Here is an 18,675-nt window from a genome sequence, read left to right as displayed (position 1 = left end):
ATTCTAGATTATTGCAATGCATTAAAGACTGTAATAAAGAGGAGGATTTCTAGCCCATGAGCCGAGGAAAAAGCAGCAGTTTTAAAGGACATTACCCCTTCAGCTCCAAGGGACTTTCTTGGAAGAACCTTCTAATGCAGGCCTTTAAGGCAAGAAAAATTATTACCATGGTGGAGAGATTCTTGCCAAAGGCAGTGGAGGAGGTTTTCAATTTAGGTAGTTCATCCCACAGCTATCTAAATTTTACCTGCATCATTTCTGGCTTTTTCTACAGCCAAGAATCAAGATCATTAAAGTCAGCCAGCCATCACCCTGGGAACACTTTATACTGTGGCAGTAACTGTGCACAATTTCATCCTGAATATGCTAATTAGAGAGCCCAGAAGAAAATACAAAAAAAAAAGTTGCAGTATTAGAATAGAATAGCGACAAAAATCTGTGGGTAAAAGTTAAAATGTTGCATTATATTATTATATGCAAACCCTACGACCTGATCTATCTATTTTCCATTTTTTTTGCAAATAGCTTCTTTTAAAGATAAGACTTGAAATGTGAGCGAAGCATTGCAAAATGAACTTGATGGGGGAAAGAAGAGTCATGGCAGGAAGTCCTCACTTCTTTGTCAGTCTCTGCAGCAGGAGAGATTCGACAAACTGAGCTGCACTGCCAGTGACAATAGCACTGAAGCAAAGTGGTTTGTACAATGACTTTGTAATTTCAAATCAATAAGCACTTTCAAAATATTCTGCCTATCTTCTCGTCCTTGTGGGGTTCTTGCAGACCAGACCACCGACATCTAAGGCTCTGATTTCTGCTCTGAATAAGAACATACAGAGCATGCACACAGATAGCAGCAATTTAAGGTATGCTCTCAATTCAGTCAGTAGAGCTACATAATAATAGGACTATTTGCTTCACTGCAGTTCAGGAATCAGACCTTCCACTTGCATCACACCAGAATCAGTACCTGGGATCTAACAGTAATGAAGATGCATGGTTACTATATGGTAATTTTCAATAATCAGTAAAATTCCATTAGAAGACCTTTATGGTTTAAAAGGGTTTGTGGGCTTTTCTTTTTTCTTTTCCTCCTAACTCATAAGTCTGAATGCAAAATAACATTTTTACATAAGGCATGTCAATTTCAAGATCTTCCTAAAAGAAAAAAAGACCACTGAAATCTGGTACAACATCATAGCTGCAGCATGACCCTAAAAAAAGTTAAACTTTCAGCACCATACTAAATTTAGGGTGGAAAATGCTGAATGCCTGGGTATAGCTTGCCAGCAAGAATGAGCCATGAATTTTGCCATTTAAAATAAAGAAAAATGTCTTCTATCTCAAGTTAATTATGCTATCATATGATGGCTTTCCTCTTCAGAAGGTTAGTCAAGCAAATCCTCTCTTCTACTTAAGTCCTATTAAGTACAGGGTAATACATAAGCACAAGCTATAATTCCTTATTTTACAGCACACAGTGCCAAGTCCATCACTTATATCATGTTTCATTTTAATGGGGATTTCATGGCCTGTTAAAGAAAGAAAAGATGGAAGAAAAACCCCCAAAATCCAGAGAACAGCCTGATTTTTAGTAAATACACAACTGCAGTTTACACGTTTGCTTCTGTCATGTGTGAACATGTTCTCTGCATCTCAGTGTGGTTTTGCTGAGAGGCAAAGACCTTTGCTGCTGTTCATTACTCACAAGGTTTTACCTGTAAGAAAAAAACAAAACCCTCTTCCAAGAGTCACACACTGCACCAGCCTCACACATCCACAGCTCCCATCAGCCGTGGCAGAAGCACACAGAGACTTCCCAAGCACAAACCCTGCCAGCCCTCCCTGCTCCTGTCCATCCCAAGAAGTAAAAAGGAAGAGAAAGACATTTTTCTCAGCACAAGATGCAGACTTTCTCAGGCTTCTGGTATCCCCTGTGGCCAGCTGCACTAAGGCTTTTTCAGAGCAGTCCCTCTATTGCTCTTCCACAGGGATGGGTTACACACAAACAGAGCATGGATCTCTCCGCGCTAATCCGTCTGTACAGGGAACATGGAACACTAATGCCCACCTTTATCACCTCTTTTTCACCATGGTGAAATATTAATGTGTCTGGGAGTATTACCAAGAGCATCTGACATCTTTCCTCCTTCTTACCAGCAACAGTAAACACTCCTAGGATTTGCTTTCCTCAAAAATATTCATGGTTTTTCTCCACCATAGTCCACAGACAGAGGAGATGCTTCACACAATCACCAGCTTCCCATTCAGCCTTACCATGGATCTATATCCCAAACACCTCCATCAGCTTTCACTTGCTTCATTCTCAGCTATTACTAAGGTAATAGCACAGCAAAGGCAATTCTATAAAACTTAAATATAAAACTGCTATCCAGAGCAGGAAAAAATGTAGCAATATGTGCATACAAGAGGAAATGAATGTGAAAGAGCAGAAGGAACAGAGAAATGTAATTCTGTTCCATCTGAGCATTCCCTAGAGAAGCAGTCTTTCCTCAGTGCCCATGAACAGGAAGCCAGCTGATGCAGTCAGACTGGAAACACATCTACATCAAGGACTGCTGTCCAAAGCAACAACTGCCTGCAGAAATGGGCAAGTCACTGCTGGTTTCCACACATAAGCCTGAGAATTCAGTGCAGAGCTCTGAATTCCCCAGTGAATAATCCTGACAGTTCCAGTCAACTACTACTTGCTCCGGTTGTACCCTTTCTTCTCGGCCACTGGCAGTGGGATTTCTAGGTTGAGAATCATCCCTCCTAATTTTCTCCTTAATGATCAGACCCTGTATGAAGAACTACTTTTCTGCTCCTCCTGCTGCTCGTTTGAACTCAGCATGGAGGTGTGCTTGAGCTTGTTGGTAACACCTCATAGCTGGCTCTCCTTAAACAGGAATCCAGAGCTGAACAAATCTTGTGTTTCCCGTGAGCAGCTGAGACCAAGCTCAACGAGACACCAGCAATTCACACTTCTGAGTGTGATCATAAAGACAGATGAAGTGCAGGAGATGAAGGAGTGGAACCCTGGGGATGCCAATCTTCCATCAGGATGCCATCAGGATCTTCCAAAGCATGAAAAGCAAGCATTAACATACAAGTCAAGACTTAGGAGGTTTTCATCAACCCCAAACCCTAATATCTCATGAGGATTCTTGTTAAAAAGTCTGGATAGATGTATTATGCTGTTAGCAAATTCATGTTGGATAATTCTTTCCTGAAGGGGAAAACTGAGCCAGACATTAAAGTTACTTTTGTTGAAAAATAGTATTTGAGAAACCACAAGAATTTTTACCCTTAATTAGGATTTATGTAATTTAAAATGTAAGCTCTGCAATCTCTTTTCCCAGCCAAAACTTAGAACTTACAGCCAAAAAAAGTTAGAAATACAGCTGTCAAGTTAGTACAAAACAAAAGCAGTTAATAAACACACTTTTTGCTCCTAAACTTTGTGTGAGCCATTAAATTATGTTCTACACACACCTAAGTGTTTTTGAATTCATGCATAGTTTATCTCCCCTTGACTGCTGTTATGAAAATACATAATTATTAAACATTTATCTCATATGATGTTACATTAAAAGTCAATGCATTAACACACTAAAAACATGAACACAGCACATTATAAACTTAAAAGCATGCAGTTGGTACAGACCATCCTGAAAAAAAAAAAGAAAATATTGATAAAACACCCACCAACTGCAGATTTTAAAAAACCTCTTTAAATACTGTTTGTGAGGTCCTGGGATATTTAAAATATAACTACCAAACTCCATCCTCATGTTTAGAAAGGAGCCATATGCTCCCTTCACAAATGATCTACAGCTTTGCACCAGACGTCGTTGGAGCACAGCAGGTGAACCTGAACTTGTGAACAATCCTCAGTTGTTTCAGTGCAAAGTCTGACACGTCAGCACCAACCACACACATCTGAGCTAAGCCACCAACCCTGCCCTGGAAAAGAAGCTTCTCTCTTGCTGCTTGCTATGAGCACTGCACCTGCTAAAGCCCCAGGCCTCCAGCACCTAAATACCAGCTCACAGATGCAGCTCTTCATTGCCTCCTGCATTTCAACTGCACAGGTTTTATTTGTAATAGTGAACGTTTACAACACCCACGTTGAGAATGATGTGGCTAAAAGCACAGTCTGTGGTAGGGAATTGATTTTTGTTTGCTTTCAAGTTGCTCTTTAATAAAACAGTAAAAATGAGCAATAGTAAGTGCTACATGCATATTTCCTCCCTTTCCTACATTGCACATTCTTCAAATAATGTGCTTTGTAAGACGCTAAAAAAATTCTGCTTCAATTTTCCTCCATCAGACAGTTAGGAAGTCTAGAAATATTCCACTAAGACAGTACTCTGAATAAGAGTTATAATTAGTCACTCAGCAGTGAGTGCTGTTTGATAGGTGCCCTGTTTGTCATAAGAGTTTTAAAATAGCAATATTGGTTAAAGCAAATGAAAAGGGCTGCAATACAGCTGAAAATGCAAGCTGACACCAGCAGCCTATCTACTCTGCTAAGGACCAGCTTGGTGTTCTTCTGAGAATAGAAATGTATTAAGAATTTAACACGACACTAAAAATGATGTACTTTGGAACCTTGAGGCTTAAACTCTGATTTTCAGACTAGTGCATATTAAAGTATTTTTTTATGATATACAGCACAGATAATAGCTCAATTCAAAAGTGTTCCCATCAGCAGATTTCATAAAATTCAGAACCTCTCTAGTATTATAAGGTCAGAGTAATCACATCCGATCAAATCTATTCATCAATTTTATCTCTGTTCTCCTTCTGGTTTTGATCATTAAATATAAGTACTATTCTTACTTTAATTCCTGAAACTGTTCTCTTGTTTTTATGTCAGTCCTGAAATCTGGTATCTGTGGTTAGACATAGACTGTGGTTAAGGCTGGTTTAGTTTGTGTAAGGTCTCCTTTCCCTTCTCCAACTAATTAACACATTCTCAATTCAATTCACATTTTTCATCTCCAGCTGGTAAGATTTCTTTAAAGAGAGAATTTGCAGTGTGAGCTGAAAGCACTAACCACATATTCAACCAAATGAGCTAAAGGTTTCAAGATTTTAAATGCAGAGCACAAAATGCTTTCTACCAACATTTTAGAGACTTCTGTAGCAAAGTGTTGGTATGATTTAAAGAAAATTAACTTTTCTACCTCTAGTCCATCCTCACACAAGCTGTGCTGCTGTGTTCCATTAGCACTACTGAAATCAATGCAGTGTTAGGAGAATTCAAGTAGTAGTCAAGTGGTTAATCAAAATGCAGCCCAGGGGACCACTAAGAGTCCCCTTCAGCATTATTAACACAGCTTTGCACTGCAGTGGAAAATATTCACTATTGGTCCCCTGCGCACACCACGCTGTGCTGCGACAGCCAGGTTTGAGGCACACAAAACTCCCCAGTTCCACACAACTGCCTTTGTGGGAGGGGGGAAATCTTAATAAGTACACATATACAGTGTGGAAAAAGAATACAATGCATTAGGCACAATAAACATGAGTCAAAGCCAAATATCTCCTCCAGGAAGCTGCTATCTTGACTATCAGAGCCAATGCAGTCCCACACCCTGCTACAACTGGTACACACTGGTGCCCTGTGGGGACAGTCACCTTGTGCTCTGACACAATGTGCTGACTGAAGAAAAGCCTACTCCAGTCCTCTCAAGACAGGAGGGCAGCTTTGGAATTCAAACCAACATGCAGTATCTTAGCTTTTTTAATCTCTGCAAGTACAGGACTATGGTGGAACTGTAGCTGCAGACCGCTAAACCCAACGAGGCCGTGTAACAAAATTAATCAGAGAACCATGGAAACAAAACATCTTGAGGTTACCTGAGTCCTTCCCCCCTGACCTAAAAGGATTCAGTGTGGCGGCCCCAAGGCTTCAGGAATAAGGACATGGAAATACCACCACAAAGGTCCTTCTCACCATAGTAACATTGTAAAAAAAAGCCTTGCAGCATTGCCAAAGCTGACTTGTCAGCCTGCCTTGCTACATATTCACGAAGGATGCCAGATATCTGACAGGCATCCAAGCCATCATGTCTTCAATGACAAGTATACACTGAAGTCTGCATCTTAATGAGTGACTTGAAAGATGTTAAAACTGAAGTTGTTAGAAGGGAACTGAACAGCCAACACAGCAGAACAAGTTAATGCACAAGGCAGCAAAGCTATGGAAGCTTTGAACAGACACACCAGCAATGTCCTCCCTGACTGTGCACTGTTCCATGCAGCAGCCTGAGCCTGGGCTGTCCTGAGGCTCTGCAAGGGCCCTCCCAGCACCAGCTGTGTACAAGGGGAAGGCTGAGGAGGATTTAACACAAACCTTCACTTGCTCATTTTTGTGGGATCAAAGATACACAATTAAAATCATTCAAAGCAGCACTTTTAAAGGCAAAAGAACATTTTGTAAACAACTAGTCTGGCAGTTTTCAGTACAATTATTATATCTAGGGTGCTAGATGGTCAAGATTGTCAAAAATTTAGCTTGTCACTGAACAAGCACAGAAAGAGCAATGACCATCTCTAAAGAAACCCATCCCACAACACAACACTAATTCCACTCCCATTGCTTACCAAAAATATCACATGAAGAAAACAGAGGACTGATTTTCTGATCATGTTTGTGCAGATTTCCTTATCTGATGAACCATGATAGTGCAATTCTGTCCCACAAAAAATCAAGGATTTCTTTTATCCTTATCTTAGAAAAGCACAACTGTTAAAAACTATATTGCCTAAACCAAACTGATCTTGTGCTTGTCACATGGAACCAAAGATGCAGCTACAACAGTAGCAGTCCTGTAGACAAGCTCTGCTTTCAAGTGCCATGGTTTTGTATTTCTCCCTTTCTGTTTAATCATCTCTACAACAGCAACTTTAAATCTACTTAGGGTATCATTTATGGCAGTCCCTTAAAGCTTCCTGTTCTAAAGGCTGATGAAAACTCTTATCTCCTAGACACCCAAAGTTTAGATTAATACTTTCCTGTGTGTATGGGAATATATTACTTCCCACAGATGCAGAAAGGATGGCTATCAAATATCTCAGAAGCTTTTCAGATACAACTTAGATAAATAGAAAAAAGAGAGAGAAGGAAAGACAGCTTTATTGCTTTTGAAACCAATCAGCCAAAGCTTTATAAGCATCTTTATATTATTGCATGATATAGCCCCACTGGAAGCAGGACTCTTGTAGAAAAGTCTGCTAATGACATTGCACTGTTTCACTGACAAATAAGGCTATAAACCACAATTTACTGCAGAGTTTTAAGCAGCAACTCAAGAAGCCTTTAAAAAAGATTATCAAAATTATTAAACATTATGTTAATCAGATGCTTCACAAACACTATGGTTGTCCACACAGAAAGACCAAAATTATTAACAATCGCTAACATGAATTTGTCTAAAGTCAGCATTAAAATATTACAACTGGTAAGGAGAGGAAGGGTAATCCTAACATGCTTGTTGTGATCACTGCATACTCTAACAGCTGAATGTTATAAAGAAAAGTATCATCTGTATTTGTAGACATACCTCTTTCAACTCCAGTAAAATGACAAACTGTTGGGTACCAAAAGGCTTTCACCACAATTTTCGCATTACCTCAATTGCTCTAACACAACTGAAAAGGGATGTTATTGAAATATTACAGACAAAACCAACATTGGTATTATCACAATGCCCTCACCTAGCTTATTTTCTGAACAATTCCTTCCCAACAGAGAAGATACTTATATTACAATTACGCTGGAATCATATGGCTTCCAGAGCATGCCGACAGGAAACTGCCACGAAGGAAGAAGTAGAGACAAGTTTTTCATTTCCATTTGGCTGCCTCTGATCTGAGTAATTGCCACTGATTGCTTCAAATGGATGAAGAGCAGGCACTTTAAACAGGGATTAGGTTCAAACTCTACTCTAACCCTAGGTACTATCCAGTCCAGAGGTACCCGAGCAGTGACATCATCCAGTCATCAGCACAATGCATTAATTGAACCTTAAGGAGCTCTTACCTAAAGGTTTTTCCTGTTGCTGCTGTTTAAAGGTTGCTTCAGACATTTTAAACTCAGGGTACCAAGAGTCAAAGGTAAAAAACTTGTGGCTCTGAAGAGAGGATTGTGTTCTTTGCCACAGAGCAAGCCTCGGGCAGTAAAAAGTAATGCAAACACTGCAAACAGAAAACTCTTACCAGGCTCCTTAATGCTGCTCCTGAATATCAAAATTGTGAATCTAGCCCACTCCAAGAATAATAAACAACATTCAAATCACCCTAAAAACTGATGAAAGATGTTTCCTTCTCAGGTAAGAACAATGAGCCTTTGCCTATAAATTTTAAAGCAACAACATGAGTGTACATGTTCCAATTACCTGTAAATCTAAGGAAATAACTCCCTTTTGCCCAGCTACAAAAAGAAAACATACAGGGATGTTTTTCATTTTACATATGTGGCCTAGAAACACTAACAGTGCTGTACTTGTTCACTTTCCATCTCAGTGGAAGTTTTTCCAAGATCTGGTGCTGGATGCCTTGTGGCAGGAAGGTGGCACAGCCTGTCAGCACCCTGCAGGTGCTGCACCTCTTCAGGTACTTGTTCCTGACCTGCCTTCAATTCTACCAAGGCAAGGCAGATTGGGGAGGAAAAGGTCTGTCTGACCAAGAGATATCATGACTTTAGCACCCTGGGACAGATAAATGCAGTTAGGACTGAGCAGCTGAGAGCAACTCTGCTGCCACACTGTCATCAGGCAATCACTTGCAAATCTGCTTTCCTAGTGTTCCACTGGCATTTCCCTACCAAAGGTAGCATTTGCTTCTCTATTTTGAGAATTTCAGCAAGTAACACCTTCTCAACAGAAATATTTATTTTTGCAGGAAACCCAAGGACAGACAAGACATAGGAGCACAGTTATCAACTTATTTACCAAGTTGCCTTAACTCTTCTGCTCTGTTCTCTTTTGGGACTGCAAAAATCACTGGACTTAGACTCAGACTTTCCTATGAGTCAGGACTGCCAGTATCTCTTTCAACTTGGTGGCAGAACAAAACAGTCCATTCATTGAAAACAAAATTAATGGCTTCAAATGTCATCTCAAAACATGTTTTTATTTTAACTGAATGTACCAGGTAGGTGATCTCTGTGTCAAATCCTAAGAGCCATTAAACACTGTAGGGAAAGACATTTTTAAATCATGACCAACAAATATAATAGATGTTTTCTTTCAGTTAATAATCAATAAAGCGCATATGGTAGAATGGCAGAGCAGATTGATACCAACCTAAATAAGGCTTTGAGAGAAAAGATCTCCCCAGTTTCATCATTCTAAAATGCAACTATTAAAAGCATGAAACATCTACTATAAACGGGTGAACTACTCCCTTGAGAAGAGATTTTGATTTTCTAATGGGTTACAGTTACCAAAGAAAAAAGATCTTCCACTAATCTTGGACTTCAATTTGTCATTGATAAAGACTAGATTTTGAATTTTGTTTTCTAAGACATTCCAAATATCTAGCGCTGAAAAATCATGTTATGCTCAAGAGAGAAAAGGATAATTATTTATTATCATAATTGCCATACACACCTGCTACATTAAGCTTTTCAGCTGCTCCTAAGCTGGGAGCAGAAGTGGTGGTATTGTTGGTCGAGTTTGCTCCTGTTCCATTAAGTACAAGATTCTCCACCTTGGACTCCAACTTCCCAATGCGCTGCAATATATTATCCAACAGGACAGCAAGTGTCTTTTTCAAATCTGTAAATGAAAATGAAAAGTTAAACTGCTTAATAATGCAGTGCACACTGGTCAGACAGAACCAAACAATAGATACAAGAATCAGACTGGAGATATATATATATATATATATAGATAGATAGATAGACATATATAGATAGACACATATACATACAAACATACATCACTTTCTCAGTGCAAATCTTTGCCATTAGCAGCTCTATGCATTCATGTTCCCCACTTTGTTCAGCCTCAGATCCAAGTTTCCTTGGCCATGGAACTTGTCAGCCTGTATATTTTATGAAGCACAGTGCTACTCGTAGATATACACATTCAAGGTGAAATGTGAGCCTTTACAGGAACAGAAAAATGCTTGCTTTGCAATGGCTCGAGTAATAAGAAGCTGCTTAAATAATAATGAGGCTAAACCTAAATCCATATTCAAACACTATCAGAGGAACTGTCTGTTGATACTCAGTCACCTGGGAACAAAAATCCCCTTCCCAAAAAGGACAGCTTTAAGCCAGTACAAAAACATTCTCCTGCACCTCCTCCATGTAACCAGCTTCTGCACTGGCAAATTAAAAATAGATGATAATTTCTAAAAAAATGTTAAGTTCAACCTTTTTGTTGTATTCACACAACACCAAAAATCACATTTCCTTTCTTCAGTCTGCTGGTGATTGTCTCTGTTTGGTGCGACACAGGGCTTCCTTGGCATGGAAGGCAATGAACAATAACAGGAATTTGCATATCAAATGACAAGACGGAAAGAGTTCTTTTTCCCTTATTTTTTTATTTTTCCTTATTTTTTCCTTATTTTTAAATTTTTTCTTTTTTTTTTTCTTGGCTTTCATTTTGTTCTGATTCCTTGAAGGAACACAAGACACTTTGGCAAGAACTGACGGCAAGAGGAGAAAACTATCAGACAAAACCGTATAATTATAATGGCAACAAGCCAAAGAAGATGAAACTATTGTCCTTTGTTCACTTACTCTTTTAAAGATTAAAGAATTTGGTACAAGGAATTTACATTATTTTTCCATTTAATTACATAAAATAATTTCATGTGTTTTGGTATAATGTATTTTCTGTTTTTTCACAACTTCCAAATCAAATAATATTCTGAAATATAATAAAAAACTTTTCCATACATCTGAAGACATTCTATTGTCTCTACAGCAGTTGTACTTTTGCCACATTCATTCTGTGCTTTTTTTTATTTTTCCTACGACTATCTCAATTCTTGTGCAAATGAGATAATAAATAAGAAAATGCTATTACTTTAGAAAGCTTATAATTGTTTTCTCCAAACAAAAGGAGAATCATGTTTATTCCATGGTGCCATAAAGAAAGTTTTTCTCATCATAAGTGTGTTTTCCTTTGTCCTGTAAAGATTAGAAGGAGGAATCTGAAGCACTAGTCCACACATCTGGACTATTTTAAAAGTGGTCCAGAAGTTATTTAATGGCATAGTGTGCAGAAGAAAAAGAAACTCTGGACATAACAGGAACAAAACCATGGTACAGAAGGAAGAAAAACATCAAGGAAAAAAAGTAGTAAAAAAACGCAGGAAACAGTGAGGAAGAAATGTAGCAACATAAAAGTCTACACTGCTCATAAAGACAAAAAAGGTTCAAAATTATTATTTTTTTAATTCTGATACCAACACACTGATATGAGAGACATCTTGTCAGAACAAAAAGGGAAGTGGAGGCTAGTTTGAGAAGGCGAGGGCAGAAGCACAGATTCACAGAATTTTTGTAAAAGAACAGTTTATGGCTATAAAGAAAAATCTAATATTCACTGTGTATATCTGAACTATAACTTTTAAAAGGAAAATATTGGAGCCACCTACCTGACAGGTGAATACACGGCAGAAATGAAAAGTGAGAAAGTAAACAAGCTGTGCAACCACAATTAAGGAATGACTGAAAACCTTTCAAGTAGGTAAAAGCAGTCAAATCCAGCAAACATTTAATTAATTCTTGAACATGGAATCACGACTGTGCTCACTTAAAGCAATCAGAGGATAACATTAAGAAATATAAAAAGGCTAAATAAGCAAGAGCATTAATTTTCACAGAATATTGAAGAAGCCTCTACCAATTATTATTAACATCAGTCATTAATGTGTTTATTTGTGAAGAGCTAACCTGATTATTTGCTAGCAGCAAGTCATTTGGTATGCCAAACAGGAAAAATTAACTTATTAAGTAATTACCTTACCCAGTTTCATAAACTATTATTTAATATGGTTTTATTCACTCACCCTAGTGCTTTTCCCCTGAAATATTTTAAATAACTGCATTACCATGATTTTCCATCTTTCCAAACTACTTGGTTGAAAACACCTGGCCAAACTTAAATTTTAAGTCTTTAATCTTAAAAATCTTGTCAGCCATGGACTTGAAATTGCTACACAAACCTTGGCTTTCCTTTCACAGAAATGTCACAAAGTTATTTCACCTGCTTCCAAATGCAGTTTAACTTCTCCTTGGGAACTTGACCAGTGTTTGGAGGCAAGTCAACTTGTTCCCCAGCAGGATTTGGAACAGGAAATTAATGCCACAGGCAACAAGCTGCAGGGGGAAGTTTGCCTATGGATATCCTGTACCCATATTAATCCAGTTACCTTCAATATCTGGCGCCAGATTGTTTGGGTTTTGCTGTCTATTTTCTTAATTCATCCACCATCAAGCACCCCTGCACAGTAACAGGACACTGGTAATGGCTATACAGCAGATAAAGTTTTGTTTTGAGCCTAATCACACAATCCTCTGAGGACCCCTACTTGCTCAGAGATCCTCAACGCAAATATTGATCTATACCACTCTGTTTTGCTTGTGTTGCTTTGTAAGGCTACGGTTCCAGTATAGCTCAACATGCAGCCACAATCTGGAGTTACAGAATAAGGGCAGGTTGTTATTTTAGCAATGAAGCAATTTAATTGTTCGCTATGTTGGGGATAATAATCTCATGCTTACAGGCAAACAAATGCACACCAACTCAAAAGACATGGAGAGAACCTTCTAGCAGGATATTTTCACTGCATGCACCAAAAAGTATAGAGTATTAAGAGAAAACTAGAGAAAAAAGTGCAGCTATTCTATCTGTTGCATCCTAGTCTATATTCTTTGTCTAAGCATACAAAAACTATCAACTCAATTTCTTCAGAGTTGAATATTAAGACAAGTATAAAAGAAACCAAATGTAAATGACTAATTAGTTTTCCAGACATTCTGCAAGTGCATAGGTAAGTTGGAAAGCAAGTGAGTCTAAAAATTGCTAAACAAGTAAGGTGCATTATGTGAACTTCGACTGAAAAGGAACCACACCTAACCTGAAAGTTGATTATATTTTATTTTTTAGTAATATTTTCAGGTAATATGCTTCATTCTTTTCTGCTTGCTTTGTCTGACACATGCACAAAAACTTAACTCTCATGATCAAACTGGAAGAGAGTAAGCATTAGAAACAACTGCCAAACAAAGCACTAAAACTCACAGAGTTCTCTGCCCTGAGGCAAATAGGATATACTTAAGCTTAATTTAGGATTATACCAGATAAATAAACTTAAACATTAAGTAAATTGACTGAACAAAGAAGTGAAATGGGAAAGAAGAAATAAATAGCAGGTCTCCATTTTAAACTAAGACAAGCTTTTCCACGGGGAATTTCTTGCATCACTGAAAGGAAAACTGAAAAGCCTCCCAACTTTCTTAAAAACACCAAAAAGTTTTTTAAAACTGAGTTCTAACAAATAACCTAAAGTATACTAGACAGAGGTACTAGATAGACATAATAAAAATTAGCAGACTCTGGAAATATAAAGTTTGTCCCACTTAAAAAGGAAGGCCATTTTCTCCATTTGTACAGAAAATGCATAGGGGTAAAGTACTGCTAATTGAGCGGCATTATGAAGCAAAATGTTTGGACAATTGAGGAAAAAGCCTTAATCAGATTATCAAATAATCCAGAGAACACACTTACCATATGCTGTCACTGTCCCAACATAAGGCCCATCAACCACATTTTTATTTTCTTCAGCTAATGCTTTGATGTATCTTTTGCTGAGATCCAAAATTTGCTCACGCAGGACTGAACTGCTTTCATGTTGTGTTTGCTGCTGAATAGTAAAATGCAGAAGCATCATTCCCCAAATAAAACCAAAAGTCACCAGAAAAAAGCCTAGTTTCTGAGAGGACAGCTTCCATGGAGAGAATGCCATGATTCCCAACAGCTTCACACAGTTACTACAAAGGTTCCTAAAGCATGAAGCCAAACAGCAAGTTCATGGTCCAGGTATATAAATATCACAGAGCAGGACTCAGTCTTATTCCAACTCCTTTGTCAACAGGTATCCGTGTTTCAGTTCCATCCTGTTGCAAGAGAAGAGAAAAAAACGCAGTTAGCACACCTGAAGTTTTTACTCCCCACTCTAGTTCTTCCCTCTCACTGGTACAAACCAGGAGCAGACAATGTTCTTGCTTTGTAAATGGTTAATTTGCATGTCTCATCATTGCACTGTAGCAGCCAGAGCAAAAAGGGGCTGAGAAAAGCACTGGAAAGACAACAAAGCAGGGGTGATGTGCCCGAGCAGGTGGAGAACACCTCACAGGATCTGGATCAAATTCCCTGCCTGAAGTGGTTTCTAAGCTGAATTTCAAAGTAAGGCTGCTGTAACATATTTAGTTGTGTGTGTGTATGCAAAACTTTGCAATGTTGCCAATGCAGCAATTGAAGACAATTCTCAATGTAATTCAGTTCTCAGAAAACAAGTAATTTTAGCTGGCAGTGACACTGCTCGGAGTTCCTGGCAGGAGCTACAGCATATGGCTAGATAGGTGATCAGGAAATCAGACTCCCTCAGGGGGAAAGAGGAAAGAAGAAATCTACATTATTTAAGCCAATACACTCTCCTGGCTTCCACTGCAAGCAGTTGGGAGGCTGGAATAATGTCCTGCTCCTGTGTGGCCTCTGCTGTGCAGTTACTCCTCAGCCATAAAACATACTCCAACGAGGTGGCTCTTTGCAACTAAATTGAAAGCACAAACTTCTGAATGCAGCAACATGTCTTTTATACATAAACTAATATTTTCAAAGCTTTTCATACACAAGGGAAAAGGAATTGTAATAGAGGCCTTCAAGATACAGTAGGACCAACTTTTGAAACTAAACTCAGTTATAAAACTTGGCATGAAGAATCCAAAGGCAGGAAACGGTCTGTGATGAGAGTTAGAGGCAGGGTCCTTAGCCTAAAGTCCAACTAGAAGAGGGGTAATTAAAAGGTAATAAAGTGTAACCTATCATGTTAGAACACAGATTTGGTAAAATGTTATCCTTTTAACTTCATAATGCTCCCAGACAGGATTAGAGAACATAATGCTCCCTTCCATTCTCTGCTCGCACAGATAATGCAGATGTTGCTGTGTTTTAATAGGATAATTACTCAGATCCCTGCTAGTAGTGCTCCCTGCTTGTTAAAATTCCCTGTAGATCTTCTGCTTCCAGTTGAACCAGGAGCTGTGCAGCTGGACAGAAATGCCTTTGGGGCACTTATCTTCAATGTGACTTGAGTGTGCACATTGCATATCGCTGATTAAACTGATTGTAGAGGTGAAGGCACATTACTTAAACTGAAAGCAGGCAAGGCAGACACCGTCCCGTGCGCTCACACTGCTAAAAGAACAATCTGCGGCCATCTTTTGCTTAAAGAGGAATAGGGCAGAGAAATTAATTGCAAGTACAGCTAAAAACATCATAAAGCCCTCAAGTTGGCTTTTTTCACGCTGAAAATATCTCGGGAAAGAAAATGAACAGTCTCAACAGAGAAAATTAAGGACTGTTTAATGCTGCTCTACATAAATTTCAGTTAATTTTCCAAGAAATGGCAGGGAGAAATTTTACTTCTTTCTGTTTGTTTAACTATAGTCTTGAGATATTTTTGGTCTGGCTGGATAGCAGAATATTGTTACTTCATTAAAAGCTGAAAGTTTTACTATTCTTTTGCGTTATTGGGTGTGAGAAAATATAGAAAAATCCATAGTCTAAAAAAATATAATGACTTTAAAAAAAAAATCTAAAATATTCCAGATAAACTTCCTCAGTGACTTAATTTCAAGTAAGCACTGACAACATCCTCTACAGCAATAAGAACTGTGGTTAAATAGTCAATATTTCTTTCTCAATTATCACTTGTTTGTGAAGCAGAAAACACTGAGTAAGAAAGTAAACCTATCACCACCATGTTTTAACAGACAAGTGCTAATGATTGTTTATGACTAGTTGATAATGGGGAAAAAACACCTCTGAACATAATTAACATTAAAAACACCAATTAAAAATGCAAGTATTTCACAGCCTTCTTTTTAAAGTTCTAGAACAGAAAGAAAGATGGTATAAGAAATAGTGTAATGACACTGAACTATGAGAATGATCTCCTTAAAGAGGTGTTGACTTTTCTGTTCTATTTACCAGCAGAAAAATAAATCCACTTAAAAACTGTAAGAAGGTAGATAGCAAATATTAAACTTTTGCCATAAGAAAGGACTAAAATTCAATGACAGACGGAAGAATGGCCCCCACTATTTCAACAAACAAACAGAAAACCCCAAACCCAAATATCACCAAGACTAATTTTTCCTGAAGCAATTTCATTGGCCAGCAACCTGATGAGCTCCCAACAACCTGTACTTAACTAATTAACTTTACAGCCCTGCTGGTGGCCATGGAGGTTTATAAAGTGCACAGCAGAATCCCAGCACTCCCATGGGCAGCTGCATTGACTTTGGGATATATTTAATAAATATTTATATGACTTTGGTATATATTAATCCCAGATCTGACAGCTGTCAAGGACTGCAACACAACTATTCTCCAGTTAATGATTACCACATACCTATAATGAGTCATTATTTGGTACCTAAGTGGACAGTGGACAGAAGATATCAAGGGGTGATGTGGAATGCATGAAGACAGCAGCACAGAAATGTCTCCATGCATTTCTGTTTTGACAGGAAATTAATAACTGAACTGAGCAAGAGCTGAAGCAATAAACACACATTTGTCTACCACAATCTCTGATGGATTTTGACTGACAAGTTATCTCTCTGCCCATACCAAGTAAGACATCCCAAAACTTCAGGTGGTAAGTCTATTTCCCTTATTCTCCTGCACATCTTATAAATGTTCCAAAGGAGGTAATCCTGTTAATTACTAAGGCTTTTTCCTAGTCTAGTCTCCAAATGCACATACCTAACAAGGATATGGACACCCACATTTATTTGTGCTTCTAAAGAATGACAGGTGCTTTTTTTACCCACTTCCCACCCCTTTTTTATGCTTTGGAAAAATGTGGTCCCACTCTAAGTTGTCTCTTAAAATAATTCCAGCACCCTCTGGAAACTGGATGCTTTAGTTGTGAGTTTGTTTGTGAAACTGTCAGGAAGATAATTTCTCCTGACTTAGTCAGAGCAGTTAATGTACAAAAACTAACACTAAGTGTGAAAAACAGGATGAAAGTGAAAGGATACATGAGGCAAGAACACCTCTAATAAACAGAATCTTTGTCAAGTTCTTTCTCAAATTCAACTCTAAGCAGCCAAAATCCCACCACAACTGAAACAACATTCTGTGGGGTGGCAGGCAGGTGTTTGGGACTGTTTTTAAACAGACTAGTTACAGCTCAACTCAATTCGAACACTACACTACCCTGAAAAAAATTATTCACATATTTCATTGAAAAAGGGCTAACCTTACACCCATTTAACCAGGCATAAGAATTTCAAAATACTAAAAGTACTATTATATAGCTTCATCAAAAACACATTTTTTCTGTTCTATATTTAATAAATCCTGTCCAACAGCTGGTCAATTCATGAGTTAGAGAGGATAACATTACCATGCTGATGTCATTGCTACAAAAGAAGCCTCACACTATTAAGAAACATCTCAGATAAGTACCCTAATTAAAGTGATCTGTATGTCAGGGGTGCAAACCACACATTTCTCAGCATTTAAAGACTTTACCTTTTTTTTTTTTAATGCTTAAAATAGAGTACAAATAGTTCATCTTCATGTAAACAGATTTTGGTGACACATCTCCACATAGTCCTCTTCATTTTTTAAGGAGGAGAATTAATCATCTACAAGAGATAAAGCTAAGTCTCTTTGTAAGTATGTACATATACACAGCTTGATATTCCCTGTCCAATCTGTACCTATATTAGAAATGGTACTTAGGGTAAGCTTGGAACACCACTATCCTCAGGATACTCAGAATTAAATCAGGATACTCAGGATTAAACCCTTCATCATCTGAATGCACCATTCATCAGTAGCTACGCAGTTCTAAAACCTTAATTGTCTGTAACCAAAACAGAAGCTCTTGCACCCATAAAAACAGCAGCTTGAGTGGTATTTAATTATTAGTTTGTTATAAACTCAAACCCAAGCAACCTTACACATCATGACAAGTAAACAGTATATATGTATTTTTGTACCACGTGGCTCAGTAAAAATAGTATTGCCACAGCTAGGAAAAGGCCTGTGCTCCAATGCCAAACATGCAAGTCCCAAATTCTGTCCTCTTATGCTTAAGAAATTATTCTAGGAATAACTGTATGAGCTAGAGCTGGGTACCAGGTGCCTCATGTTATAGCAAACAGCTTAGATATGAGATAAGAACCATGGGCTGGGAAACACAGGCACAGGTTGAAAGGAGAGGCCCCAGAACTGTGAGTTATTCAGTAATGGTCAAATACGATAGACACATGTGTCAAGGATGTGTCATCCAAAAGACACAACTTTGACTTTTGGGAAAAAACCCTGCTTTTCTTTTAACAGCAGCGAAAGCTGGAAAGGATAGTACTGCTTAGTATAAGAGATGGCACCTGTGACAGGCCCA

General features: G+C 38.2%; 1 protein-coding gene across 1 annotated transcript in view; it reads right to left on the bottom strand.

The window, feature by feature from the left end:
- Nucleotides 1-14,077, bottom strand: part of MGAT5 (alpha-1,6-mannosylglycoprotein 6-beta-N-acetylglucosaminyltransferase) — a 69,944-nt gene extending 55,867 nt beyond the window's left edge. The window contains exons 1-2 of the mRNA XM_066554014.1: nt 13,761-14,077; nt 9,621-9,788 (exon numbers count right to left, since the gene is read on the bottom strand). Of these exons, the coding sequence (XP_066410111.1) occupies nt 9,621-9,788; nt 13,761-13,998 (406 nt within the window). The 5' untranslated portion in view covers nt 13,999-14,077. The remainder of the gene's footprint in view (nt 1-9,620; nt 9,789-13,760) is intronic.
- Nucleotides 14,078-18,675: the final 4,598 nt, after the last annotated feature.

This window comes from Molothrus aeneus, chromosome 7 (genome assembly GCF_037042795.1).
Source record: "Molothrus aeneus isolate 106 chromosome 7, BPBGC_Maene_1.0, whole genome shotgun sequence".
Classification (NCBI taxonomy): domain Eukaryota; kingdom Metazoa; phylum Chordata; class Aves; order Passeriformes; family Icteridae; genus Molothrus; species Molothrus aeneus.
Note: the sequence above shows the minus strand (reverse complement) of the source record. Positions and strands in the feature narration are given on the sequence as shown.